The 27,265-nt window shown below is 46.9% G+C and overlaps 1 protein-coding gene across 2 annotated transcripts; it reads left to right on the top strand.

Annotated features, from left to right (window-relative positions):
- Nucleotides 1-22: 22 nt before the first annotated feature.
- On the top strand, nucleotides 23-26,147 carry NT5DC2 (5'-nucleotidase domain containing 2). 2 transcript variants are annotated; one of them, XM_066326828.1, is made up of 14 exons: nucleotides 23-390; nucleotides 7,423-7,607; nucleotides 8,332-8,406; nucleotides 10,163-10,218; nucleotides 11,943-12,036; nucleotides 15,745-15,873; nucleotides 19,018-19,078; nucleotides 19,330-19,432; nucleotides 19,905-20,006; nucleotides 21,248-21,329; nucleotides 24,432-24,518; nucleotides 24,932-25,072; nucleotides 25,300-25,364; nucleotides 25,792-26,147. In XM_066326828.1, the coding sequence occupies exons 1-14, from the start codon at nucleotides 147-149 to the stop codon at nucleotides 26,051-26,053; spliced, it is 1,686 nt and encodes a 561-aa protein (XP_066182925.1). In that variant the 5' UTR covers nucleotides 23-146; the 3' UTR covers nucleotides 26,054-26,147. The 2 variants fall into 2 exon arrangements, with proteins under 2 accessions (XP_066182925.1, XP_066182926.1); XM_066326829.1 differs by lacking the exons at nucleotides 10,163-10,218; nucleotides 11,943-12,036.
- The last annotated feature ends 1,118 nt before the right edge of the window (nucleotides 26,148-27,265 follow it).

Genomic DNA, 27,265 nt, shown 5'->3' with positions numbered 1-27,265 from the left:
CTCGGGGCGGGGCGCGGCCCGGGCCGGCCCCTCGCACCGGGGATTGGCCGCCCGGCGCTACCGCCGCGGGCCGGGCGGCGAGCGGAGCCCAGCCGAGCAGCCTCGCTTGTGCGCGGCGCCCCGAGGCTGCGGCGTCCTGCGGGGCCATGGCGGCGCTGGGCTCGGCGGCGCTGCGGAGGGGCGGCGGCGCGGCCCCCCAGCTCCTCGCCGTGGCCCTGTCCTGCCAGAGCTGCCGGCACAAAGCCACCGGGGACGGCGGGCACGGGCAGCCCCGGGAGCAGCACCCGGCGAGCCCTGGCAGAGTCGGCGGCCAGCCCGTCCTGGCCGAGGGCGCCGACACCAAGACCTACCTGTGGGCCAGGTACCACGAGATGAAGAAGCTGGTCTACGGTAAGGGGGCTCCGCGTCCTGCGGGGGCCGGCCTTTCCATTCTTTTGCCTCTCCTTTCTCCTCTTTGTATCTGGGTGCCTTTCCCCGCCCCGCAGCCCTGGGGATGTGCCCGTGCTGTGCAGCTGCCGGGTTAGGGGCCCTTCTCCCCGGCGAGGCCAGCCACATCTTCCGTCGCCCGCGGCTCGCTGGAAAGGTTTTATTTCACTGAAACCTGCTCTTGGTCTTCCTCTCCCCATCCTGGGCTTCCTTCTGTGCACACTCCCCGGCTGGACTCAGCGTTACAGAACGTGCAGCGTATGTGAGACTTTCCATAACCAGCCTCCTCACACCGTGGGCAAATGGTCTGAATGAAAGGCTTGTCGCCTTTTTCTCCAGTTTGCCCTTGGCTGGCATATGGAATCGCGGTTGGACTAGGACAAATAGGTGGGGATGCTGAGTGAAGGGGTGACGAGTCCAAGTCGCCACTGCCACAAGGGTGATCCTGGAGAACACTGATGCTGCAGGTCCTGGGATGGGTCCTGGTCCTGAGCTCGGTTTGTGTTCCACGTGTCACACCTTTTGCTCATGAGTCTGTTTTTGCTTCTCTGACCAAGAAGTTACCTGGCTCTGTCGGATACTTTGAAATCTTGCCAAGTGAGGAGAGAACTCAGACGGCACAGCACATCTGTCTGTGTGTAAAACAGGATTGTGGTCTTTTTGGCGGCAGCAGACCTCTCCTAAAAATAGCTTTAATGACATGAGGGCAGGGAACCTTTTCCTGTTGGTTTCTTGATTCTTGGAATACTGAAGGTAAGCACTGTAGAGAGCTAGGAAGTGTGAGTTTGTGCCTGCTCTTAGAGAACTCTCCCTTGGCTTTTGTTTACCTAAGAGCTTGGATAAGGACAGCAGTCAGCCACAGGCATCTGGAAGAACTTTCTCCCTGTTCTGAGATGGGCAAGGTCTCTCATTTCTTCCTCCCCCATCTTCCAATCCCCTGGATTTGGCATAAAGTCTCGAATCCTTCATGATGCATAAACGTAAAGGAATTGGCTGCTAATCCGTTAAGTGCTCAGCCTGCTGCATTCCAGGATGAGAGCTCCTTTCCCAGCACCATTGAGAGCAGTACAGGATGCTGACAGAGGACTGCAGCTTTGGCAATACCCTCCCCGACTGAGTTGTGGTTTTAGCCCCACTGCTTGAAAGAAATTCCAATTTGCAATTGCTGTTTGGACCTTGCTATCGTCAAAGGCATTATTTTCTTTTCCATAATGGGATTGAAACCATAAATGCAGCTGTGTGTTAATAGGCTGTGTCACGGTCTCTTGGCAAAATGCTTGGTTTGCTACATGAGACTGTGAAGTTTGTGTCCATATAACTCTGTTGTGATGCAAGAGATACAGTTATTAATTGAGGTGGAGCAGTAATCACCCAGAGTAAATGCAAAATGAAGCCAGGTGAAGTAGCCCAAGTGTTACAGAGCAAACCTTCAGGTAGCCATCAGATATGTTGAAAAAAGCCCCGTTTCTTTAAAGAGTAGCTCGCCAAACTAAAATTTCAAGACTGTGCTGTTATTCAAATCTTGTCAGGGAGAGATGGAGTTGGTCCAAGTTGGTTTTAATTGTTGTGTTGATGACTGAACAGTTGTGCAGAATGTGGCATCAGTCTGTCCCTTCATGCCTGGTTTCTTACTCTGGGGTGAAGGTGAATGTCTTCTCAGTATTGCCCAGCACTGAGTTCGGTGGTGCCTCCTGCTCCTTCCCCCTCTGAAATGCCACCTTTGTGCAGTCCCTTGTCCTGTGTTGTCAGGTATTGTCCCTGCTTTGGAGAGAGCTCTCTGCCAGGGGAATTCATGGTGTGTTTTCACACCAGCACTTGCTTAGGACCAGGTCCATGGAGCACTGTTGCCTTTTTGCACGGTAAATGCTGACTGAGTTGGACAGGGGAGGATGTTCGGGATGAGTTTTTGTGCAGTAAAGCTCACTGGTGGTGCAGGTTTGGGGCCAGAGCAGAGGCACGAGAAGTTCTGACCTCAGTATAAACACCTCTGTGCTCTGCCAGGCGGGAGTGGGGTGATACAAATCACAGCTCGTCGTTGTTACACGATGAGTGCCCCTGAGGTGAAACCTCCTCTCCGTGTTGATTCAGGAGAAACCTTTCTCTTCATCATCCCCCCTGCCTATTGCAACACTTACGACCAAATTTCATTACCTGTAAAAATCTGAGGCACTTACTGTGCTTTTTTTTTTTTTTTTTCTTTTTTTTTTTTTCTTTTTTCCTGTGGCAAAAGGAAAAGTACATTCACATTAGCCAGAGGGATGGAGTTGAGCAAGACTTGCTGTTTTCTGGTCCGATAAATGTCAAGGAAGGCTGATAAGCTGTCTCAGTAAGCTTTGAAGTTTTGCACTCTAGGAAACATCCAGTCCTGAAACAAGGGGACTGCCAAACCAGTTGCTTTGACTATAAGCAAGTGTTTGTTTTTTCCTAGGTGTTCCAAATCTGTTAACAGTGGTTATACTAACTCAGCTTTTCTAGGGAACTTTTACAATATCTGCAAACATCTTGACTCTGCATGACAAGCTTGAGCGTGGTTAAATGTGAGAACAGCCAGAACTGGAAGAGTGACCAGTTATGTAAACTTCTCAATTCTGCTTTCTTGGATATAACTCATTTTTCTTGAGATGAATTCTTGCAGCATTTCTTTAGTGCCTTTGTATATTTTTAAAGTGTCATTTTGGAATGAAATTATACTTTTAAATATTGCTTTTAGTTAATGTAGATTTCACTTGCAGGAAATCACAAAATCTTTAGGCATAATGGCATAAACCCGAGGTCTTTTAACATGGTTCCTCTGAAATTAAACGGTCTTTAGATAATATTTTCCCTTTCCTACTCTCTTGGTAGAAGGATCTGCTTTGGCTGGTTGGGAGTGCTTTGCAGGAAGTGGCACAAAACAACACTTCAAGAGGATAAAGGGCTACTTGGAAGGGAGGAAAACTGGCAGTTTGTCTTTAGAAAGCAACTTAGTGTGAACAAGGGAAACTTTTCGATTCATGAAGAACATGGAGGATGATGGCCATCTGCTTCTCTGTACCCTTCTTTTCCCTGTTTGTCTTACAAAGAAATTAGTACAGCTGTCTGCCGTGTTGGACTTCTGGGAGTACAAAGGCTGTGAGGGATGCCGAGGAGCCGCTTCGTTTGTGTATAATTCTTCGCTAACATGCTGGATCTGAGGCTGAGATAACAGGAGCGTTTCCTGCAGGATTCTGTTGGCACCCCGGGAGCTCAGAAAAGCGGGAGACGTGCTTGGCACCTCCTGCCCAGAGCGTTTTTCACATCAGAAGGGGCCAGATGGTGTCTCTAGTGGCTGCTCACAGTTAATTACCTGCTTTTGTTTCCATCTCTGCTCCCCTGTTGGGGCTTGAGGGTTATTGCTTTCTAACAGAGTAGTTTATTGCCTGGGAAGAGACACCTGTACTCACACGGAGACTGATTGAAGCAGCTGTCCAGGTTCTCAGAGTGGGAAAATGAAGGAGATGTGTGTTTACTTTGTGTTTACACCCCAGTGTAAGAGATGCACGACATCAAACAGGCTTTCTTGTGGTCTGCCTTGGCTGCTGAATTTCAACATGTGCCTTAGACATGCAGGCACTTCCCTAAAAACTGTCGGAGTTGCAAACAGGAGCAAATTGTGCAAGCAGGCAGATTCCTGGGGCTGCATCCAGTGCAAGAGCAGCTTTTTCCCCACTGTCCTCCGATGTGCTCACCCTGCTTCTCCCTTAGATCGAACTTCCTGGGTGAAGTGCTGAGTAGGCAGTGACTAACTGATATTGTCTGCCTTTCTGGCTAGGACCCAGACAGAAAGAGTGATTGGGATTATGATCCGTTTTGGTCTTCATTTTGTCTTGTATGGTTGTTTTCTTTAATTTATATCTGTCCAACAATCTGTTATGGTGTCTTGGCAGAGGAAAAGCAAAAGCTATCGTTCTTGAAGAATGGCATCTCCATGAGCTTCTGGTGGGTGTCTGTTTTAGTTTGACAATTGCCAGGAAATCTGAGACAAAGATCCCTGGCAGATTACGTGCGTGTGGAGCATCAGCAGAGCAGCAGCGCCCAAGGCTGCAGCCCAGGACTTGATTAAGCACTAAGGATTGGTAACCACCCAGGAGCTTATCTGTGAAAAACAAACAAACCACCACAAAAAGAGCAAACCAAACCCCCAAACAAACAATTAAACCAAGCTTCTTGAAACCTGGCTCAGTAACCCTGAGGCATGTTTGGGTTCTTGTACTGAAACTGGTTTTGAGTGTGCTCCCAGGTTGTTCTTTCCCTGCTATAGTTGGAACCTGCATGGAGATTGTGTGAGTTTAAGGAGACAGAGACCTGCAGCTCTGTTGTTGATGCTGCAAAAGGACAATTACACTGAGACAAAAGTGCATCATGAATCTCTAGATTGAACCTCAGAGATTTCTGCCTTCCCGGAAGAGCAGTGACTTTGAAATTGCTGTAAATTCAACATGTAGGATGATGGAGTGGACAGAGCAAGCTGCGAGTTGTGAGTGATGTTGAATAGGAAACACAGCAAGGAGATGTGTGGTGCTTGGGGAAGTGAACGTAGGGAACACGTTGTGTGTGAGGCAGTGGGTATAAATCATTTTGGCTGGTGTGTGCATCCTTTATCAGCCCTTGGGAGGTAAGAGAGAGCATTCTGTGTAAGTGACTGACAAAATGTGAGTGGGGAAGAGGCTGTCAGAGGACAGTAGAGAGGCTCTGTACCTTGGAGGCTGGAAGGGAGGAGCGTTGCTTCACTCAGTGGGTCTAAATGTACTTCAGAAATCGTGCTGTGGCACAGTAACTGCTTATGCTCCTGATCACAGAGAGGACTTGCTTGGTGAAGCTCAGACTGCCCTCTCCTTGCTACAAAATTCTACTGCTCCCTTAGTTTTTCCTGATGGTACTTTTGCAAAAGCTGTGGCTAGCATGTGTGGTTGAATCTAGAAGACTCTCTTGTCTTCTGTGGAAAGAGAAGTGGAGTTCAGGCAATGGTATTTTGTCATGCTCTCAGGCTATCAAAATTTGCTGTCCTGAATCTGTTAGCAAAAGGGGAATGTTGGAAGAGCTTGACCTCTCTGTAGGGACACTGAGGCAGCAAGCTGGGTGCATTTGTCATGAAAAAAGTGCTTTAATAGAAGAGGAAAGATCTGCACATTTCCCCTGAGATGTGATTATGGTTGTGTCATCATTTTCCTTGTGAGGAAGAAAAATACCACCCAGCAAATCCCAGTGTGATCTTAGATAAACGTCTTTCCACAAGTTGACTTGAGGTGAGGACAGGAAGTGGAACTCTTTATTTCTGGTGCAAAGAGCATTTATGATTAAAGGATGAAAGTTGTCATCATCTGAATCCTATTTACATTTCCCATCTTTTAAAATCTCAGTGGAAAGTACTTGGATTGTATCCGCTCTCCTAAGCCTCTTCCAGGAACTTTGCCGCCAGCAGAGCACTGACAACAGAGAGCTTTTGTTCCTGGTGTGTAGCCAGTAAGTCAGCCCTCCTGCCTTAATATGCTGCTTTATTTTCTAGTGATTCCTCTCCACATGATCTGGTGAATTGTATCTGAAGGCCAAATGGAGGTCAGTTGGGAGAGAAGGATGGGTATGTTTTGGTACATAGTGATTGTTTTTTCCCCTGAGAAGGAAACATTTTGAAATATTTGAATCTATTTCTTTGGTTACCTCTCTGAATTAGGGCTCCCAAAAGAATTTCAGACTTTTGCCTGAATTCTGTTATAATTCCAGACAAAGTCTTTATTGGGAAGGACCGATGTCTCTTTCTAATAATGTATTTTTTTGTCCTAGAGACAGTGGAACTTGGTTTTATAGCAAGGAAGCACTAAAGAACCAGGACAGGGACCCTTGCTAAAAGCCAAAAGTTAAGGTAGGAAAAGGAAAAAATCCTACCCACTGATGCTGAATAGAATCTGGAAAGTGCCTGCTCTTCTTCTATCAAAGAGACAATTACCTATCTTGGAGGAGGGAGGAAATGTCTCCTTCCCCTTGATCCCCCAGTGTGGTTATGACCAGGCAATCTACTAAAAGGAACTATTTTTATTGCTCTTTCTTGCAAGGGACAGTTCTCATGGAGCAGGAAGCCTGTGAGAAGATCTGTTCTTGCCTCTCCCATTGCAGTGGAGTGCAAGCTCTCTCTGGACTAGCTCTGGGAAGGGGTCTATATATAGGTAGTTTAGCTACTTGGTCGCTTAACCCCATTCTCTCAGTGGTCTGGGGAGCAAAGTGTTATTCCCAGCCATCTGGAACAGTAACACATGCAAGGACTGAGCTGTGTCCACAGCTGTTTATCAGAGGAAAGCAGATAACTTGTTGCTGTCAGCATTGCATGCTCCAGGAGCATAACTTAGCGTGGGGTATTTTTTACATGTAGATGTTTGTACAAAACTTTGGTTTTTCCTGCCCATTAATACAAAAATTTAAAAAGTCTTAATGGTACTCAAAGGATTTATCTAGTCTGGTTGCCTCAGTGAGAAACAAAACATGCCAAAAGCCAAACCTCAAAATTTCTGATTTAGAGTAATCTAGATTTTCCAAGAGGACAGTTAGCCTGTTTGCTTGTGCGAGTCTAAAGTGAGGGATGTGTGTTTTTCTGGTGATTTATCACAGCTGCCTTTCACATTGAAGCTTGCAGAAACTGCAGCTGCTCTGAGATAGAAATTTGACACTTCAGAACCTCGGGTCTGCTTTGCTTCTTGTAGGCCAGAGACCAGGGGGCATTGTTTTGCAGCTTCCTGACAGAAAAGGTCAGTCTGACTGTGCAGATGGACAGAGAGCATTATCTCCAGGTGCAGCCAGAGTTTTCACAGAGTGTTTTTTCATGGGGAGATTACTTGAGTGAACTAATGGCAGCAGCCTTTGACAGCAGCTCTGTGCTCTTTGCTGCTGCTGTGTGGCATTTCCAGCTGCTGTCAGGTCCAGAACAAAAAGTCTAAGCTTCAGTAATGCTCTCAGTTTCTCTAACCTCTCCCCTTTCCCTTCTCTTAGATCTCCTTCCACCAGGAGTCTGCAATCTCCTCAACCCTGCTGCCATCTATGCTAACAATGAGATCAGCCTGGCAGATGTGGAGATCTATGGCTTTGACTACGACTACACATTAGCACAGTATTCTAATTTACTACACTCCATGATTTTCAACACTGCCAGAGACATCCTAATAGAACAATTCAAGGTAATGAGGCGCTAAAAATTTCCACTCACTTAAACTTGCTGCTGTCTTTGCATGCCCCAGACGTGCCTGTGCAGGTATTGTGCACATGTGTCAATTACTTGATTTATCGAGATAAATTTAATATTTCACAATCTTTGATTGCAGAATTAATTTCCTTTGAGATAATTTAACTTGATGTACGTTCCTGAGGTTTTATAAATGTGGAGTGGGGGCCTTAGTTTAAAAAAGCCCTGGTCAGCTGTACTCAGCTATGGAAATTATGCCTACAGATTGCTGGTTGGAGGTGCACATGGAGGCTAAGCAAAAACTGTGGGCCAACACTGAAGCTGTGCAAGACTTGGCATGTGCTGGTCATTGGGATGATGCCCTAGAGCATGTCCCAGAGCAGGCACCCTTTGTAATGGGTGACTGCTTATGCATTTTTTCTCATCGTGTCTTTCTGTTTAGAGGGGCTCTGTAGTGCCAATCTTTGCCAAATATATGAATTGGGTGGAGCTTAAGAGAAGTGTCCTCACTGCCTCAGTGAATCTGATGCTTTTTCACTACTGTCTCTTGCATGAGAAAAACTAGTTTTGGATATCCTGATCCTTTGTCTTGTTCCATTCATCCACTTGCTTTGCTGAAGGGGCAAAATTAGGCAGGACTAAATGAGCTCAACAGGTGAAATGATTTTGTTGATTTTCTGGTGCTTATGCTCTAATGATGGCACTGTTTGTGTTCCCAGTATCCGGAAAGGCTTGGGAAGTATGACTACATTCCAGGGTTTGCCATACGAGGACTTCACTATGATGTACAAAAGGTAAGCTGTACAAAGTTCACTCTCCTGGGCTTTGTCTCCCACTGTTATATTTTTAGTGGAAATACTTCATGTCATTGCTTGCAGTAACATCTGTCACCAAATGACCAGTGAGTCTGTGTGGCTGTGCTTTTCACTGCTTGGGTTCTTCTCCAAGGAAAAATGTCTATTGTGCCAGCCTGACCTCCAGCAGAACTGGACATTCTAGCAAAGGCCTCTGCTAAACAGTCTTGCCAATTTAAGTCAATTAATTCCACAGGCTAATTAATAGAAAACTGAGCTTGTTTATGTGATCATTTCTGTCTTTCAGGAAATTTAAACAACAAAACTCAATCCTGCATCTACAAGTACTTGCCAGGAGCAGAGGCATAATGTCTCACTCTAATAATAGAAATGACTTGTCAGGAGAATGCTTTAGGAAGCCTTCCCCACCCCCACCCCGAATAATAGGACTGCCTGGAATAAGATCCAAGCTACTTAAGATGCATACTTTTTAGGAACATGGGCAAGCAGAGTGCAGGCATTAGCTTTAACCCTTTTCAGTGCTTTGGTCCAATTCCCTGAAAGCCTGATGCCCAGTGATGTCATGCTGGCTGCTGCAGCCAGGCAGTCAGGTGGGAGCACAGCTGAGAAAGTTGCTTTCTTGCAATGTTGAGTTTTAGCAAATTCAGGGGAGTGCAGGCTGGAATGTGTGTGCTGTTCTCCAGCAGGAGAGATAAAAGAGAATGAAGGAAAAAATTGTAGAGGTTTTCTGTCTTTTGTCCTCAGTGTGGAGACAGCGTGGCAGCAGACCACTCGTGCCTCTGGCCTTACCAAGCAGTACGTAGATCTGTGGGAAACTGAAGGCTCTTTCTCCATTTAAATCTTTGGCTGCTGTGTCTGAGAAGCACAGGCGAGTGGCCTGGCCAAGCAAAGCACCCTTTGAAGGAAGCAGAAAGTAGCGAGCTCTCTTTTCTCAGGATCAGAGTTTGCAAAACACACAGAAATCTGGGTTGTGGCTGTCTTAAGTGAAACTTCCAGCATATTTTCCTGCACTCCTCATAGATTACTGGGAGACCTGGCCACAGTGTAACAAGATGCAGTATCCTTAATGAAGAAGTTTGATGCTCTGTTCCTTGTGCAAGCTGTGGAATGATGTGGGTTTAGTATGAGGCTGCTTTCCATGCCCAAGGACCTGTGTCACAGCTTCAGAATGATGGATGGAGAAGGATGGCTCATGATTAGGGGAGTCTGAGAGTAAAAATGCAAAGGAAGCTCTGTTACCAGCCTGATATGCACCTGAGCATTTTTCCTTCAATGTCTACTGGGGAGGGGAGAGCTCTTGTGTGAGGAAAATGACTGGGTGCAGCTGTGCTCTGAACTAAAACTTGCCCACTTAGTTCTGCTTAAGACAAACGTGGGGGCAAATGGTGCACACAAAGCTCCTTTGGAATGTGTGTTTTCTTGAAGGGAGATGAGAATAGACTGTGTTGAGTCACAGAAATATTGTTGTCCCTGTTTTTCAACTGCACCCCTGTCTACAAACTGGGGTGTAAGAGAGTTTGGTTCATAGAAAGATGGTCTTTTGCCAGAGAGGCCAATAAAAAGTCACAATGTGAATAAGTAAGTCTAAAAGTAGCTGGAGAGTAAGTGCTGTCTAAAGTGCATAGGTGTGGAATGCTCGTTTTCTGAATGTCATTTGTGTGGAACTTTAATAAGGCTTCAGTGTAAATTTTAAAAATAACCCAATTCTAACAGAGAATATCTATCTTTGTCACAGAGTCTTCTCATGAAGATTGACGCTTTCCATTATGTCCAGCTGGGGACTGCATATAGGTCTGTCAGTTCTGAAAATAATTTTCTAAATGCTTATGTATGCAAAAGTGGAATTTTACATCTGAGTGTATGTTCATGGCATATGTGGTTCTGCTTCTTTCCTGAGCAGAGCACAGTCTTGTCTGGCTCATCCTGTTTGCTCTTGCTTCAAATGCTTACCTGGCATATAATTGCAGGGAGTTATTTTTTTCTCAAGCATTTCAAGCCAGGTGTGGGTGGGAAGACCTGGAGCTTTTTGTAATGGTTAAAAGCACATCTGGTCACGTACACTGTGTGGTGTTTTAGCTGCAGCTGCATGGCTGGGAGCAAAGAGAGCCAATAGGAAAGGGCTCCTCTGTATGTGCTTCACAAATGGGCCTGTCTTTTCCAGGCAGGAGTGTATCCCAGCAGTGCTCTGCTGTGCTGTGGAGAGTGATCTGGGTGTGCCAATTACATCTTAAAGCAACATAGATCTGCCAATAAGTAATAATGCATCAGAATCTGGGCTCAGTTTAAGTGCTAGATTGTCCTATTTTTCATTTAGTTCTCCAAAAAGAGCTGTGTATGCTTTGGAATAAGTGCCTGAAACAAAGGCACTTATTTGCAGAGCAAATTTTTCTCCTATGAATTGTAAGACTGGAGAATGAGAAAACACCTTGCCTCAAAGAGGAGTGGGGTTGGTGTGTAAGAAGTAGTAATTTGTAAATATCAATAGCAAATCTCCTGTAAATCCTATGCTGTAATTCCTGAGCATGGAAGCCAATGTGTTTTTTTTTCCTTGCTCTCTGCCCTTTTGCTGTTAAGCTTCAGTCACAGTAAACACTCTAAGAATATTAAGAAGGGAGTTTCATAACCAGAGAGAATTGGCTTCTTTGAGTGCCAGCTCGGGGGGTTGAGTGGACCAGGGGGGTTGTACTGCCCCATATTTTACTTCACAGCTTCATAAAGAGATTTTTAGTGAAAACATGTTCTCTTTTTTTTTTTTTTTTTTTCCCTAGTGTCCTTTTGTAACTTTTTTTGAGTATCCTTCTTAACTGTCCTTTGCTGTTGAGGACAATTGAGGCAACATTTAACTTCTTAGATGCTGTATCATAACTGAGTAGAAAAGGAGAAAGGGAAAGTTGCCAACTGCTTGAGCAAACAGTCATCAAAATTGTGCAAGAGGTAAAACCTGCAGCAGTCAGATAACCTGATGTTGTAAACTGCACAGATGATCCATATTCCTGTTTTTTTTTTGGTGTTTTGGGAAAAATAGCCTCCTCTGTTGAATGGTCTTAGTCAAGATCTTGTTCTTAGTCAGGATCTTATTTAGGAAAACTGAGGAAGAAGGAAGCCCCATTTTCTGCAAGCCGTTTTCTTACATCCTTTTATTGAAAGTGATGAATCTCATGGAAACAACATCTCCAAGTTGGTTATGCAGTGCTGCCCAAGTCAGGTCTCAGGGCTGATTTGGTGGGGCAGTCCTGTCAGCAAATTGACAGCAGACAGAGAAGCCTCTGGCTGGACTGCTGGAATGTGGATAAAGCCCCTCAATTACCTTGTAGGAGCAAACAGGGTATCTGAAGAATGCCTTGGGAAAGATTTGTGAATCTTTAGAGCTGTCAGGCTCTCTGCCTGTCTCTTTTGAGCAGGAGGAATTTTTGAGCTTTAGGAAAGAGCCTGTTTGCCCCATGCTGTATTTCTCTACTGTTTGCAGCATTGTGAAGAATGTTGATTATTGACAAACTGTGTTTTTTTGTGTCTAGAGGGCTCAAACCGGTGCCTGATGAAGAGGTGATTGAACTCTATGGTGGTACACAGCACATCCCGCTGTACCAGATGAGTGACTTCTATGGCAAGGTATTGTAAGCCCTTGGCTGCTGCGATACAGCAGCCAAAGCTCTTGGGACAGCTTGGAAAACAGAGGGAATTGTGTGCACGTGTAAATGACTGCAGCCTCCCTTGGAACGGCTGGGTCCCCAGCGAGCTGCACTGTGTGTTTTTGTTCTAGTGGGAATATGCCCCAGAGGTTATTTAGCAGTTTAGCATCTGAAAGACATCTGCAAAGAATTTCTAAATACCAGGGCTATTGGCCTAGAGCTGAATGGCTTTGAAGACTGATAGGGAGATGTTCCCTGCTTGTTCCTTGGCCAGATGCAGCTCCCAAGCTACAGGGGCAGCCTGCTGTCCTGGTGTTTGCAGTGGTCTGTTCGGGAGGGGGTCTCTGTGTGCAGCAGCAGTATGGTGCTTGCACTGCCTTTTTTTGGTTTTGGGTAGGGTATTTTTTTTTCCCTTTATGTTAAGGATCTCCCTCCACACGCCTTTAGAAGTTCTCAGGGGGTATTATTCATAGGGTTGTAGTCCATGAGTGTAGGGAGTAGTAAAACACTGACATTCTGTCTGTAGGAGCTGTAAAAAATCCTTTGGTTGCCTGAACTAGAGGAAATGAAGAGACATTTTTCTTCCTTGAGTGTCTCATATGGTGCAGTGGCCAAACGGGACCTTCACATCCCTTCTCCCAGAACTACTTTGTTTCTTGCCTTAGTTCCTGTGCCTTAGGGGAAGCTGGAAGGATAAGGGCACACTTCCTCTAGTAATACCCCTGAGAGTATGCTCTGTGAAGTTTCCAGCAAGGTCACTTCTTGATTTTTCTCTTTCTCTCTTGGGAACAATTAATCTGAGTAGTTGCTTTCTGGATAAGTATATACTCTGTTTATAGCTTAGTGATGTGTCCAGCTTTGAAATAGGACATTTTTGTTTAGAATTTGATCTCTGTGTGTTAACTGCCCTTGACTGGCCTCCTCCTGTGCAACTCTCCTCACTCCTGTCAAACTTGAGATGATTTCATCTTTCTTATTAAATGAAACATGAAAGCTGCTTCAAGTTGTGGCCTTCTGTAGGACTAGGTGCTTATGCTGGGGTGCCTTTCTGTGCTTTGTATGTGCCAGGTCCTTTCTTCTTTCCTGTAGTTAGTATTGAAAAATTTGGCCACAGAAATAGAAATATCAGCTTAGTCTTTTTGAAGAGGTGAATGAATCTCCTCTCCTAGTAATGTAACAGACTCCATGAACTAATAGGTGGATCCCAAAGAGAACAAAAGTATTTACAACTATTTTACTATTACAACCAGTAATAGTGAACTACTTTCACTATTAAAGCTACATAATTTTACTATTATATAAGTATTTACAATGAATGCAAATTAATGCATTTGCATTCAGGAAATCTCTCAACCTGTGCCACTGAGTGGGACATATTTTCCCACATTAGTGAGAAAGATGAAAGAAGGCTTAAGGTGACTGTTGGTGTGAACAGGCGCAGTGAATTTGTGAGGAGGGAGCCTTTAGCAGGGGTCTTTGATTTGTTCTCCTCAGTCTGCCATGCTGATGTTTCTGCATGAGCAACAGGAAGGTTGCTAACAGGCAACAAGAGAAGTGGGTCTGATACAGTTGAAGAGTGTAAATACTTTCCCTTAAGGGTTTTCCTGGTTCTCTATTAGCAGGAGTGTGTGGACAGCTGCCAGCATCCCAACACCTGCAGTAGGTGGGCACAGATCTATCCCAGGGTTTGACACTGCAGCTGGTGTGGCTTTACATGTGATGACCTGTAATGAAGGTGAAGATTTCATGGGTGTCGTAGAAAAAGCACATGTAACATTCTGAAAGCACAGTCCAATTTCTGTCATGACTCCTGCCACTATGCCTGCCTAAGGAAGTCAAGGCCACTAAAGGGATTTGGGAGAGGTGGGACTTGCACTGTAGGAAAATGACACAAGGCACAAAAATTAAGTCAGAGTTGACAAGGTAAATCTTTGCTGTTAGCACTGAACATTTACCTGTCTTCTCGGTACTTCAGGTATTGAGAGGTAGGAGAGGTCCTTGCTCTGCTGCACTCTGCTAAATCCCATACCTAGTTACTTCAGTAGGAACTGCCTGTCTTTGTCCCTCTTGCTTCTTTCCCAGAATCTCTGAACAGGAAAAAAAGATGAAGGCTGTTTACAGAAACTTTTGGTTTTGCTAATGGAGAAATATTCCCTTAGCAACCAGACATCAAAATGGACAGAAGTGTTGGAAGGATTCAGTGAGTATCCTAAGCAGCACCACCATGTCTGGTGTATGGCCCTTTGTGTTGTCTTCTGCTGTAGGTGAAATTGTTCTGTGCTGGGTGGATGGAAATTCTATAACCCTCAGCACACCAACACAGCTTTTGATTGCAGCATTTTTTGGTAATACACCTCAAGCAAAAGGCTGTTTGTTGTTATTTTGCCCTTTTGACCCCAGTTTGTATTGCCCCAGGTATTGCCTTTAGACAGGATGGTCTCATGCCATCCTTATCCAGCCAGGTAAGGGTGAGATGTTCTCTTGTTACACATCCTGGCATGACAGGGCCACACCTTTGTCATTAGGCAGCAGAGGCCCTGTCAGTTTTCACCATCTGCACCTTCTCTGTTTTTCTAGATGCTGCTTTCATGTCTGTCTTTCACTCAGCACTAATAAACCCTTTCAGAAGGGGGGCAGTACTATCCTACAGCATTGCAACTTCACAGCTGTCAGTCCTGGATTGCTCAAAGCTCCTGCACAGGCACTATGGAACTGGATTGCCAGGCCACTGCTGGTGACCAGGTTCATGGGGAGGTCTGTGCTTCCCAAATTGCTTTCCATATATGGGACCTTAGTGACTGCCCCCATTCTGGTCTGGAACTTTAGCAATGGAAAAAAAAAAATTATCTCAGCTTCATCTTGCAAGGACTCACTGCAGTCCTCTGCACAGTCCTCTGTGGTACCTACAGAATAAACAAAGTTTATTTTACCGGAGAGCCTCTCTGGGGCAAAGTTGGCTCTTGGCCTGCTGATAGGTTTGTGATGGATTGGCAATAACAATAGCAAATCTGTGTGAGAGCTGCAACTCTGCCTAATGCAAGGGGAGTTATTCCTTGGTCAGGATGTAATTGTCCATTTCCACTTGACTGCTGGAGAGCTGGAGTTCTTTTTCCTCTGGGTTTTCTATAGTGACAGACAGGCATTGACAAATGGCTTGTTGGAGTTATTCTTACACTGCCTTGTGAAACCTTGCTGGAATGTGGTTTGAACAGCTTTGGTGCCCTGTGTCCAATGTCACAGCCTGGTTTTGGTGAGCAATGTGGCATCTTCAGCCTGCCTGCTCTGTAGCAGAGGATTGTTATGCTGTCAGAGCAAGGCTGGCTGCTGCTGTAGGAGAGGATTGTCTGTGTTAATGCCAAGGGTCCAGGTGGGAAGCAGGGGTTGAAATAAAAATATTTGGGACTGACTCCCTTCTTCCTCCATCTTTACCCTGTGGTATTAATAATGCTGGGTTTATTTAATGATTTATGTGAAGGAGACACCTCTTTCTTTAAGGCTGGTGTTTTGGTTGAGAGGAGAGGGCTGCTTGCTGAGTGGCTGGGACTTCCCACACGAGTGTTTTTCTTTTTGTTAGCCTGGAATGTATTTCAGATGATGCTGGGTGATATGAGTATGTTTGTTGGCTTTACTATTTTTTTCCCCCAGTATTTTTTGGTTTAACGTCTCCCTTTAATTTTTTGCTTTCCAGGGTCCATCACTTAAGCAGTTCATGGACATTTTTTCTCTTCCTGAAATGACACTGCTCTCTTCAGTCATTGATTATTTCATCAATCATGGCATTGAGTTTGACCAGGTGCATCTCTACAAGGACATATCTGTAAGTGAAATGTCAACTCACACCACATCAGAGCTGTGAGCTCTGCAGCACCCACACCAGGGGGCTGGCAGTGACCAGCCTGGTATGACAGCTCTGTTGTCCCTTTAGATCAAAGCATTACCAGGGAATATTCAAAGCTGTGTTTTCAAAACATGTTTGGGTTCTGTCTATACTACAGAGCTGGTGTTTCTGGTGTACCTTGTGTAGGAGCACCTAGGCTGCTTAGGCTGAAGGTCCTTCCATGGGAAATATGTCACAAAGCTTGTGTAAATGTTTTCTGCAGACTTTGAAATTGTTTTCCTTAGTATCTCATTTTTCAAAGAATCTTGGTCTAACCATGTGCCAAACAATTCACTTTTTACAGTGATTGTTGTAAAACACCTGTTCTTTCTTGCTCTGAAAACCCTGTACCCCTTTCAGCTGCAGAGTAGTCTGATCCAGTGGGTGACTGTAGCATTCATGTGTCATTTACTCCAAGGTGTTAAGTGGCTCTTGAAAGGGCTGTGTGGGATTATCAGCATTGTTGGGGCTGTTTGACTTCTTAGTTAATGCTGTAGGCAAGATGTGAGTGCTCGAGATTGCTGCTCTGGGTGACTTACGCTGACAGACAACACATTTTCCTTATTGCACTCCTTTTTCCATGGAGAAGGGTTTTTGATTGGTACCTGGTGGGAATCTTAGACTCACCCATGGGCTGTTCAGTTCTGGGAGGGAAATGAGGCTCCATGGGGAAATGGAGCTCCATGTCTGTGCTGCTGCTCTGTGATAAGGATTCACTTGTCAGCTGTGTGTCCTGACCTTCTGTTGGTGCTTGATAGCAATGTGCCAGCCCATTTCCCACAAGACCTTAACATATTTCTAGGGTGTTGGATGTTTCTTCTCTTGGGGTGGAGAAAATGGGAAAAGGGGATACAGCTGATTCCCGAGGCCTTTTGTGGAGAGTATCTTTGAACTTTCTTTTGAGGTTAAATGGATGTGTTCCTAATTGAAATTTTGAGAGCAGGGGGGTGGTTGCCACAGCTGATACATGTCCAATGCAGGGCAACTGGTGTGGTCCAGCCCTCAGACTCCTGAGTGTAATCCTGGCTTTGTCCTTTTGCTGGACAACATGTCATCCCTGAGGAACAACTAAAGTAGGCAAAGAAGAGAGCTATGATGGAAAATCTGTGGCAGTGCCTGAAATCTATATTGAAACTAGGGACCATCATGTGTGCTCCCCAGAAGAGTTTTTGCTTTTTTCCTGTACAATGATAATAAACAAATATTTTTGCAAAACTTATCCCCTTGCAGTACCCAAGTTCAAGTGTGAAGAAATGCTTTGTGAACACGAGCACAGAGATCCTTCTGTGCGTGCAGACAGGTGTCCCAGAGGATTTGCATAGCCCAGCTGTTAGGACAGCACTGGCTTAACCTGACACCCTGCTGTAACTCTTGGTGGCACTGCTGGTGCAGCCTGTGTGCTTAGGAGCAGGTTAAGTGCTACAGGCACTGCGCTGTGTCAAAAGGGCAGACCCTGGGGTATGGTAAAGGCTGGAGCTGACATGTAATTAAAGTAATCCTGTCGTACCAGTTTGGTCACTTCATATTTGAGAGTAACAATGAACAATTTACCCTGCTTCCCCTTGGAGGCATTTTGAGAGTCCTGTTTGACACCTACCAACACTCCAAGATTTTACCTGCAAAAACATTATCTTTTTTTGTTTTTTTTTTTCCTTCCTTTGTTTTTTTGGAGGGCAGGAGTTTAGGGAAAGTGCACTCTGAAGCTTTCTTCTCTGCAAAGGTAGTTTTGATGCAAGTCCAAAGTTCTGCTTACTTTTAGTGACAGTGCTGGTTAAGAGAAAGTTGTTTTCTTGTTAGAGCTCCTGCTCTCTGTTCAGATTCCTTCCAATAAGGCAATGAGATATGACCTCTGCCTTTTTACTCTTCAAATCCACATGGTGAAAAGAAGCTTCTAAAACTCAATTTTGAAGTGGTAATGCCTCCACCTTCATCATTCCATTTTAAGTTGTGAATTGTTCTTTCCAGATCTGAAGGAAAATTTTGGGGGGGCCGGGTCATGAGGTTTCCCCAGCACTGCCATGAGACCAGTTGACTGTGTGGCAAGTGTCCCTGTAGTGATGACAGTGGTGAGTGTGGGACTCAGTTTGAAAGGGCAGCTCCTGAAGGGGCATACACAGAGTAAGAGGAATTTAAGGGTCCTGGGGAAATGCAGCATTTGATTACCTGTGTAAATTGTCAGGGATGAAAATGGTGCTGTTCAAACAAGCATTTGTGTGTGCTAACCCTGAAAACCATGTGACAAGGTAAATCTTTGCTGTTAACACTGATTATTGACCTGTCTTCTTGGTACTTCAGGCATTGAGAGGTAGGAGAGGCCCTTGCTCTGTTGCACTCTGCTAAATCTGGAAATGGTTTTGTGGGTCTGGCATATCTTGCTGGATGGAGACTTGGGCAGAATCTCAGTTGGGTGTGTCCAAAAATTTGCTGTGTTTTGGCTTCTGGCCTGGAAAATAGCAGATATTTGGATGCCCTTGACAACATCTGTTTTAATTTGCTTCCCTCCCAGCTGTGTTTTGTGCCACCCTCCTAGCGGGAGCTTCTGCTCTGCCTGTGCACACTGGTCACCCAGAGCTAGAAGCTGTGGCCCTCCTTGGCTTGTGGGGTGCACCACATAATCACAGATGCTCTCCTCTGCTGCTCTTCACCCAGGCCACACTCCTATCCTTTGGGTCACACCTGGCAGAGCTTCCACAGACACAGGGAGGAAAGAAAAGCCACCTGGTGTCTGAGACAGCACAGTGTTGGGACAGTAAATGGTTGTGGTGTGGCACAGTCTTTATTGCCTTGGAACCTGTGGGGTAAGATGTGCTCGTTTCCAAGAGCAGGAAGGAATTTGGTTCCACAGAAAAGTTTTGAGGTTCTCCCCATTACACTGCATCAGCTGATCCACCCTGTTCTTCTTTTGACATCTTGGTGAGCCTTGTAGGCTCTGCAGCTTTGCAATGGTGGAGTTTTTGTTCATTCAACAAGGAGGGGCTGTATCATTACTGCCTTTGTCCTCTGGTGACAGTAGGTTTGCATGCTAGGAAACAGGAATGCCATGTTGTAAAACTGAAACATTTTCCCCCCTGCTCTTTTCTTTAGGATGCAATTAGAGATGTTCATGTGAAAGGAGTGATGTACAAATGGATTGAAAAAGATATGGGTGAGTTAAATAGAGCTCTGGTGTCAAATTCACTTGTCACTTGCTCAGTCTTTCTCTTTAGATAGGACTGATGGGTTTGAAGAATGCCACTTTGTCGCCATGGTGTTTCATGACCTGCCTGCCTGAGGATCTAACTCAGACCTTTTTGCACCTTTAGTGGTATAGGGGCTAGGTTTGGCTTGGTTTATAAAAATGTGGTCATGACTTACACCAAAGTGTTCTGATTGATGCTGTTTTTCATTCTGATACAGAACGGTATATTCTGCACGGGGATGAAATCTATGCTGTGCTAAACCGCCTGGTGAACCACAAGAAGAAGCTGTTCCTCATCACAAACAGTCCCTTTAGCTTTGTGTGAGTACTACTATTGCTCATCAATTGTCAGTAAGAGCTGTGCAGGGTGCTCCCTCCCCTGAGCACCTGGGATTTGTATGGGACAGGGTTTTGTGACAGTCATGGAGCTCTCTGGGAATTGTTAGTGGTGAATGTTGCACCCCTAGCATTGATCTCACTTCTTGAAGGAGTTACAAGGCTGTGGTTGGCTACAACATTACAGACCTTACACTTTCTATTGCCTCTAGCAGTGTTTGCTGTATCACAGACTTCTCTGGGCTTCCAGTGGTGCAGGAGAAAATGTGCAACAGCTTGAAACAAAGCACAGCATCAATGCTTCATACAATGAGACAGCCTTGGGAGGTTCACAGATCTGTTTTCTTCTCTGTTACTGAAATAAGAGTGAATTTAGGGCACGCTGTTGTAAAGAGGCAGTGTTGGGTGAAAAAAGAGAGTACTAGATCTGTTAATTTTTCTGTTCCTTTGCCCTTAGGGACAAAGGGATGAAGCACATGGTTGGCAAGAACTGGCGGGACTTATTCGACATGGTCATTGTGCAAGCGGACAAGCCCAACTTCTTCACTGACCGACGGAAGTACGTGTCCAAGGATTCCTGCTGGGCCTTCAGCCCCTCCCTGCAGGGGACTGCTCCTCTGGCCTGCCAGAAAGCAGTGCTTTGCTAAGCATAGTCTAGCTCCAGGAGGTATTCAGCCTTCCAATGCTCTCTCAGATACTCTCTGAGGAGGCAAGAATTGACCAGGCTGGGAATAAGTGGATAGAATGTGTAGAGCCAAGCAGAAAACGTGTTTCTAAAGTTGGTATGAGAGATGGCCATTTCTTGTCCTGAGAGCGGGATAAAATCTTTCATTTTCCTCTTCCCCATAGCAAATATTTGTGTGGTTTGTTTTTTGAGGTTTTTGGGGGTCTTGTTTGTACTGGATGCATGCTGTCTGGGGACTGGCAGCTCTGGAAGCCTTTGTATGTGGCAGCTGGGTTTTATAGTCAGTTAAGAGCTGCCAGTAGACAGGCTGCTGTCCTTACTTTGCTCTTTGGCTTCTTTGCTTTGGCACCTTGTGTCTGCTTAGTTGAGGGATTGCTCTACTCTTTTCTTTGTATGTATTTTCCTCCCCCACTACCCAGACCATTGGCATATGCTGGAGTTAACCAGTGGAATGGAATGGCTGTATAAGCTGTGCTGGCCTAGTAAAGGGTTTTTTAATGGGCTGCAGGTGAAGTGCTGTACAAGCACAGCCTGGAGCTATGATGATCCAGCCCTCTTGGAAATAAAACCTGTGGCTGTCTGGTGCCTAACATCCACTCATGGAGTGGAGAATGTCATGGCAAGCCCTCAGGAAAAACAGGAGACAGCTCAGTTCACCTGGTGAGCTCAACATGAGGACTGCTTGCCATTCTCTCCGCAGACTTGCTTTATCCTATTGGGACATTCCATTGTCTCTGTTGAGCTGGGGCTTAGCCAGGTTGGAAGAGCACATAAAGTGTTTCATGGCAAAGCCTTCTTAGCCTTGGCATTTCAGAGGGAGTCATTATGGTTATTTTCTTCCTCTCAGTATGTGAAAACAAGAAGAGTTGTTAGGGTTTTTGGCATGAAATGGTTACAGTCAATGGAAGCATTTTGAAAAGGTATTTCTCTTTCATGCTTTCTCTTCCCCTGAGAAAATAGTGCAGAAGGCCCAGAAGATCACTTAGAACTCATGTAGAGCTTTTATTTAAAGTTGTTACATAGGTAAACAAGTTTTGTGATTCAAATGTTCTGGTTGCTGGGTAACAATCACCAGAAATCAAAAGAAGTTGACATCTCCCCCCATTTTTTCCCAGACCTTTTCGAAAATTGGATGATAAAGGCTCACTGCAGTGGGACAAAATAAACCAGCTGGAGAAGGGAAAGATCTACAAAGAGGTAAAATGAATGGGTGCATAAAGGATGTCAACCAGGAGTCTGAAATGGTGGGGACTTGTAACATGCCTGCAGTTTTGGAAATCACCAGAAAAACAGGACAATCTGCCTGATCAGGGTGAGGGGAAATGATGGGTTCTGCTGTAGGACACTTGTTCATGTTTGGTGTTTGAAAAGTAAAACACAGAAATCCTTGAAAAGAGCACCTGTGTGGGTAGAGGGTGTTTGTAAGAAGGCATGCTCAGGGCTCTATGCTGGCTGTGGGCAGTGGGAGATGCCCTCTGTCCCCAAGAGCTCTTGCTGGTCTGGTAGGACACTGTCCCCAGAATGCTTTCAGCATGGCCTTGGCACTGGGGATGGAGGGACAGGGACAAATGGGAAAAGGCAGGGCAGGGCCAGCTAATTTAAGGTATGGGTATATATTAAGGTATTCCCTTTTCTGCCCAAAGGAATCAGTGCTGAGTTATCTCTGCCAGGCTGGGTTTTCCTTGCTGCTGCCTTGTGTGAGATGGGGTGGTGGGGAAACATCCCCTGGATGTGTGGGAGGGGCCAGTGAATGTCCTTTGCTCCTGTCTACAATGAAACCTTCACCCTGGAAGGTCTGCTGTGATTGTCCAGCATGGCCAGCTGAGCACTTTCCCCTCAGCTCTTCTGATTGTCCTGGGCCTGAAACTCTTGTCCTGGAGGGGCTCCCAAGAGTCTGGTAGTTGAGGCTAAAAAGGCACAGCTTTCTGAAACCTCTTGTGCATGCAAAGATCTTCCACACCTCACTCCAAATTGTTCTCCATAAAGTTGGAAAAAGTGGACTTATGTAGAATAAAGAAATAGGGAATAAAGAAACAAGGGTGATCAAATAGGGCACAAAACATCAACGAGGGTACAAAACCTGGCTCCTGACTCTCCCCTTCTGGAAGGACCAGCATGTCTGAAGATAAGCTGCAGCTCTGGTGAACTTGCTCCCCTGGGTGTTGTCCTTGCAGCTGGTCTGTTCCCTGGGACAAGTTGCCCCTGGCTTTAGGACGGTTTGTTCTTGATTATTTGAGCTGTCCAATCCCACGGGAAGAAACTGTTAGTGAGATTGAGGTCAAGTAGCTGGGACCTGACCTGTGGTAGCAGAGTAGGTCATGGCCTTGAGTAGTGCTGTTGGGAAACCTCTGTCTGGTGGGTCCGCCAAAGTGCTGGGCTGGTGTCCCATCCTCTGCCAAGAGCTAGGAGCTGGGAACATGCTAGTAGAGCTCATTCCCAGGGGATTAGCTGCTCCCTCAGGAGAAAGGCACACCTCACCCATGGAGTTTATTGCTGCATTAAGTCCTGCTCTCGACTCACTCTCATCTTGTGGCCACAGGTTGCTCACCAATGTAAATAGTGCATTGAGGAAGGGAAAAGATGAGGGAGGAAGGTGGGCTGGCGTAGGATTTTGGGCCCCTCTCCAGTTATTCCCCACAATTATATTTATCTGACTGCATTAAGATTGTTGCCTAACTTGTTCTTAGGATGTGATGAAGAGTGTATCCTGGTTGTAGCCCATCCTGTCTCCAGGATTTTTAGTTTCTTGGAGTGCCACAATATGCTTCTTTCTGGCAAGTGTTAGTGGCCATGGACCTGTGCTTGTGGTGTTGCCAGGGGCCTCTGAGCTGTTCCTGTCCTCTAAAGCAGGGCTGGATGGCAGATGTTTGCTGTGGGTATCCCATGGAATGAGACCTTAGGGATTGGTGTTTTGCCCTAGGGACTGGGAAGTGGAAGTGATGCCCTCTAGTCCCTCTGTTCCAACAGATGTGGTGTTTTCTGTAAGTGCCAAGTTTGTACTCCCATCCCTCTCCAGATCTGTGATCTTGGGGGAAAGAAGGGCAGACCTGGAGGTCTCAGAACAGATCTGTGGCTCCGTGGAGCTCCAAGCACAAGGTTCCTGGCTGCCAGGTCCATTGCTGTTTGAAGTGACTGGAGCACAGCAAGAGGACTCTCCTCCTTCCAAGGCTGTCCTCCATTTCCTTCTCTGCCAGTGGCTTCTTGAGCATCCCTCATGTGAGCAGCAGCAACTTTGTGTCCAAGAAGTGCAGAGGCTGCCGGGTCCTGTTTCTGTGCTGCTAAGGGAAGTCTGCTCAGCTCCAGGAATGCTGCAGGAACAGAAGGCCCAGGTCCCTGGTCCTGGGCAGCCTTAGCTGTGCATACAGCAAACTGCCAGTGGCAGTGTTTGAGGGCTTTCTGGCCAGGCTGGTGCTGGTGGTTGGAGGGGCTGGCTCCCTCCTGCCACCGGAGACTGGCCAGAGGGATTGCTGCTGAGTGGCTCATAGGTTTGCACTGACTGCTTGTGCTGGTCTGCTGGCATTGATGGGGGCATTTCCTTTCCTAGTGGGTTCTTTTTCATGACTCATGTGGAAAACTTGTGTGGAGATGGAAGGGTAGTCCCTGAAGTGCCTTCTGTGCATGTATGGATGTTGGGAAAGCCTTGAAAGCTGCTTGGTGCTGTGCTTTAGCTGATGCTTTGGGGTTTGGTTTTTTTTACTCAGCTGTGAATCTGTGCAGGCTGCCTGGCTCTTTCGGCTTGGTTAAACAATTCCTGTGGACGTGAGAGTGTTGTTATTCTTTGGGGTTGGGATATAGAACAGCTCCTTGATTCTACAAGGAGCTGTTCTTGTAGCCTTGCCTGGCAGTGGTCACCTTCCCTGTCGTGCACCCTGTGAGGTGAAATCATTATCACCTAAGACCAACAACTAAACCCAGAACAGCTGGGTTTTTTTCTGCTCATCCTCAAGCTCTTCTAATTTAGGTGTCTCTTGGCCTCTAAACTGCCTCCTTTTGTTGCCTTTTAAGACCATCTTGTCTTCTTGACTTGCTATGCCCTAGGCCACAGAATTTCCCCTGAATTCCCTGTTTGCCAATCTCTTTGAAAGAGTTTTTGCATTTTTCTCTAGCCTTAAAAAAGCTGAGGCATGTACAGGGGATTGTCACATGGGAAAAAAGTGAAGTGAGGTAGGGAAGGAGAGAAACCTCTGGGTGTAGATGGTGGGGCAGAGAGCAGGTTGACAGCCCATGACAGTGCTCACACCTGGATGTAGTAGGGTGGCTTTGTACCCACGTTTCACTCTGAGCTCCTGTCACTTGCAGGGCAACCTCTTTGACTTCCTGAGGCTGACGGGCTGGCGTGGATCCAAAGTGCTCTACTTTGGTGACCATCTGTACAGTGACCTTGCGGTGAGTCAAATGTCTCTGCTCTCCAGTGAGGTGGGAGTGATCCCCTGTGGCTGCAGCTGGCCTGGAGATAAGGCAGGACCTGCTCTGAGTGCTCAGGGCTGGGTGGGTGGTCCCCTGCACAGGACACACAGGCTTCCCCACTGACAGATGCAAGCACTGGAGAAAAGGTTCCTGAAGTACTTTCTGTGCGTGAAGTGTGAATTTGAGAGCAATTTGTATTGATCCCACCTTTTTAGGTGCTTCGTGCAACTGATCCTAGTGACCAGGAGATGGTTGTTACTGGCATGGGCCATGGATGGCTGTCCCCTGAGAATGTGAAATGAGAACAAACACACTCTTCTAGGAACCAGGGCTGTGTTTGGCTTTCAGTCTTTATGTTGAATTCTTGGTTGTTTTTTCACCCTGACCCCCAGGACCTCATGCTGCGTCATGGCTGGAGGACTGGAGCCATCGTTCCTGAGCTGGAGACGGAGATCCGGATCATAAACACGGAGCAGTACATGCACTCCCTGACCTGGCAGCAGGCTCTGACAGGGCTGCTGGAAAGAATGCAGGTAAACAGCTCCTGGCTGAGCAGGACAGGCTAGATGCTGCCTTCTGAGTCTGAATTTTGAGTTTACCATGGGGATGAGGGGATGTACCATCTTGCCTGGTTCTCAAAAATATCTCATCCTCCTCCTGGTGCAGTGGGCTCTGGGTTTGTGAGTTACAGAGGAAATTGCAGGGAGCTGATGTGTGGCCTGTAGGACTGATGTGATGCTTTCTACTGATGTCTTTGCAGATGTATCAGGATGCAGAGTCAAAGCAAGTATTGCTGGAGTGGATGAAGGAACGGCAGGAGATCAGGTGAGCATTTTCCCCCCTCACTTGTGAGGCCTCTTAGGGGTTCCCAGGCCCTGTTTTGTAACCTGCTTTGGGGATAATGCTGCTGCAGCTGCTGCACTCTGGCCCTGCCTGGTGTCACTTGCCTCTGGGTGGAGGCCATGCAGCACTGCAGTCCTGCAGCCTGGGAGACTGGACTGGTTTGAAGGCAAGTGGGAAGGGGGAGTGCTGGGAGAGGTTGGTTGGCTGTCTGCTACATAACAGGTGGAGTAAGAGTGCATTGAATATTCATCAGTCTCACTGCACAGGGACTGGTCTGCATCACGGCCTCAGGAGGCCATACTTGGGGTGATCCCCTCATGCTCAGGGAGCAGTGTGGCCCAGGGCTTAAGGAGTGGGAAGAATCTGTGACCAGAGCTTTAGCTAAAAAACACGATCTCTTTCTTCTCAGGTCTCTGACAAAGAACCTGTTCAACCCCCAGTTTGGCAGCATCTTCCGCACATTCCACAACCCCACGTACTTCTCCCGACGGCTGGTGCGCTTCTCTGATATCTACATGGCTTCCATCAGCTGCCTGCTCAACTACGACGTGAATTTCACCTTCTACCCCCGGCGCACCCCTCTGCAGCACGAGGCCCCGCTCTGGATGGATCAGCTGTGCACGGGCTGCATGAAAACCCCCTTCCTGGAGGAGATGGTGCACATCCGGTGAGGGGCATGTGCTGCAGGCAGCAGCGGGGCTGGAGCGGGCCGGGCCGCTCGGCCGGCAGCACCTCTGTCTACCACTAAAGGGCGTCTGACACTTGCGTAGGTGTGTAGATGGTGTGTTTATTTTCTCCTTTCACTGGCTCCATCCCTTTCCCTGAAGTGCACTGCAGGCTGGACAGAGGATGGGTGCTTGTGCAGGGAGTCCTCTCTAGGAGTAGGTGAGATGGAGGGGCCAAAGCTGGCAGATGGGACACTGCCCCTCCCTGCTCTGTGCCCAGACAAGTGGCTCAGGCATGGAGCTCCACATCTCCAGTGCTTGGTGAGAACAACCCACAGGAGCTATGACAAGGTGTGCCAGGTCTATAGCCTGGCACTGCAGCATGAGTGACTCTGCAGATGGACAGGGAGGGTCAGGGCTGCCAGCTGGGCAACCACTCAAGCCCAGCAGAGAGTGAGTGCATCACATGACAAAGCAGCAGCAGTGATACCTGTCCAGCAGCCCTCAGCCCCATCCTGCTCCCCACCAGACTGGTCTGTCCAGCTGGGGACTCTGGCAGGTCACTGGGCAGGATGTGCAAGCCTTGGGTGTGGCAGTAGGTCACAGGGTCTCAAAGGTACTGTTTGGGGGCATGGCTGGTTTTTGAGAAAGCTTAAGGCTGTGCACTGTTGGTATTTCTGGGTTTGGTGCCATGTGACATCAATACTTTGGCCACTGCTGTGGTATGTTCTGTTGTGAGCTGCAGAGGGATGTGTTCAGCCCTTCAGGGAAGGTGCAGGGTTGGCAGCAGAGGTGGTGACCTTCCATCTGTGTTTGCTGAGAGGTGGCCTAAGGTGGCTGGAGGGGCAGGCGAGGATGTTTGGGGAGGGGGCGAGTGTGAAGTGCTGTGGGGAGCATGGCCAGGCCAAGCCCTGTGGTGCCTCCTTAGCAGAAGGAAGAGCAAAGATATGCTAATACTGATGCCAGAGCCCCTAGGATAGGATTGCTGGTCCTGTCAAGGCATCAGACTGCCCCAGGGCCAGGCAGGGGCCTGGGGAGAGGGCAGGTGAGGTGGAGAGGGGATGGTGGGAGTTGGTGCCACTCCATCCTGGTTGACCCTAAGGGACAGGAGATCATGCCCTCAGAAAGCTGAGTGGTGTGTGGGAAGTGATGGATACAGGACAAAGAGATGGTGATAGTGATTGCCTTGGTCTTCCTTCTCCTCCCTGCGCTGCCACA

This window comes from Sylvia atricapilla, chromosome 11, assembly GCF_009819655.1.
Source record: "Sylvia atricapilla isolate bSylAtr1 chromosome 11, bSylAtr1.pri, whole genome shotgun sequence".
NCBI lineage: Eukaryota > Metazoa > Chordata > Aves > Passeriformes > Sylviidae > Sylvia > Sylvia atricapilla.
The sequence above is the reverse complement of the archived record's forward strand: the minus strand, read 5'-3'. Positions and strand labels throughout refer to the sequence as shown.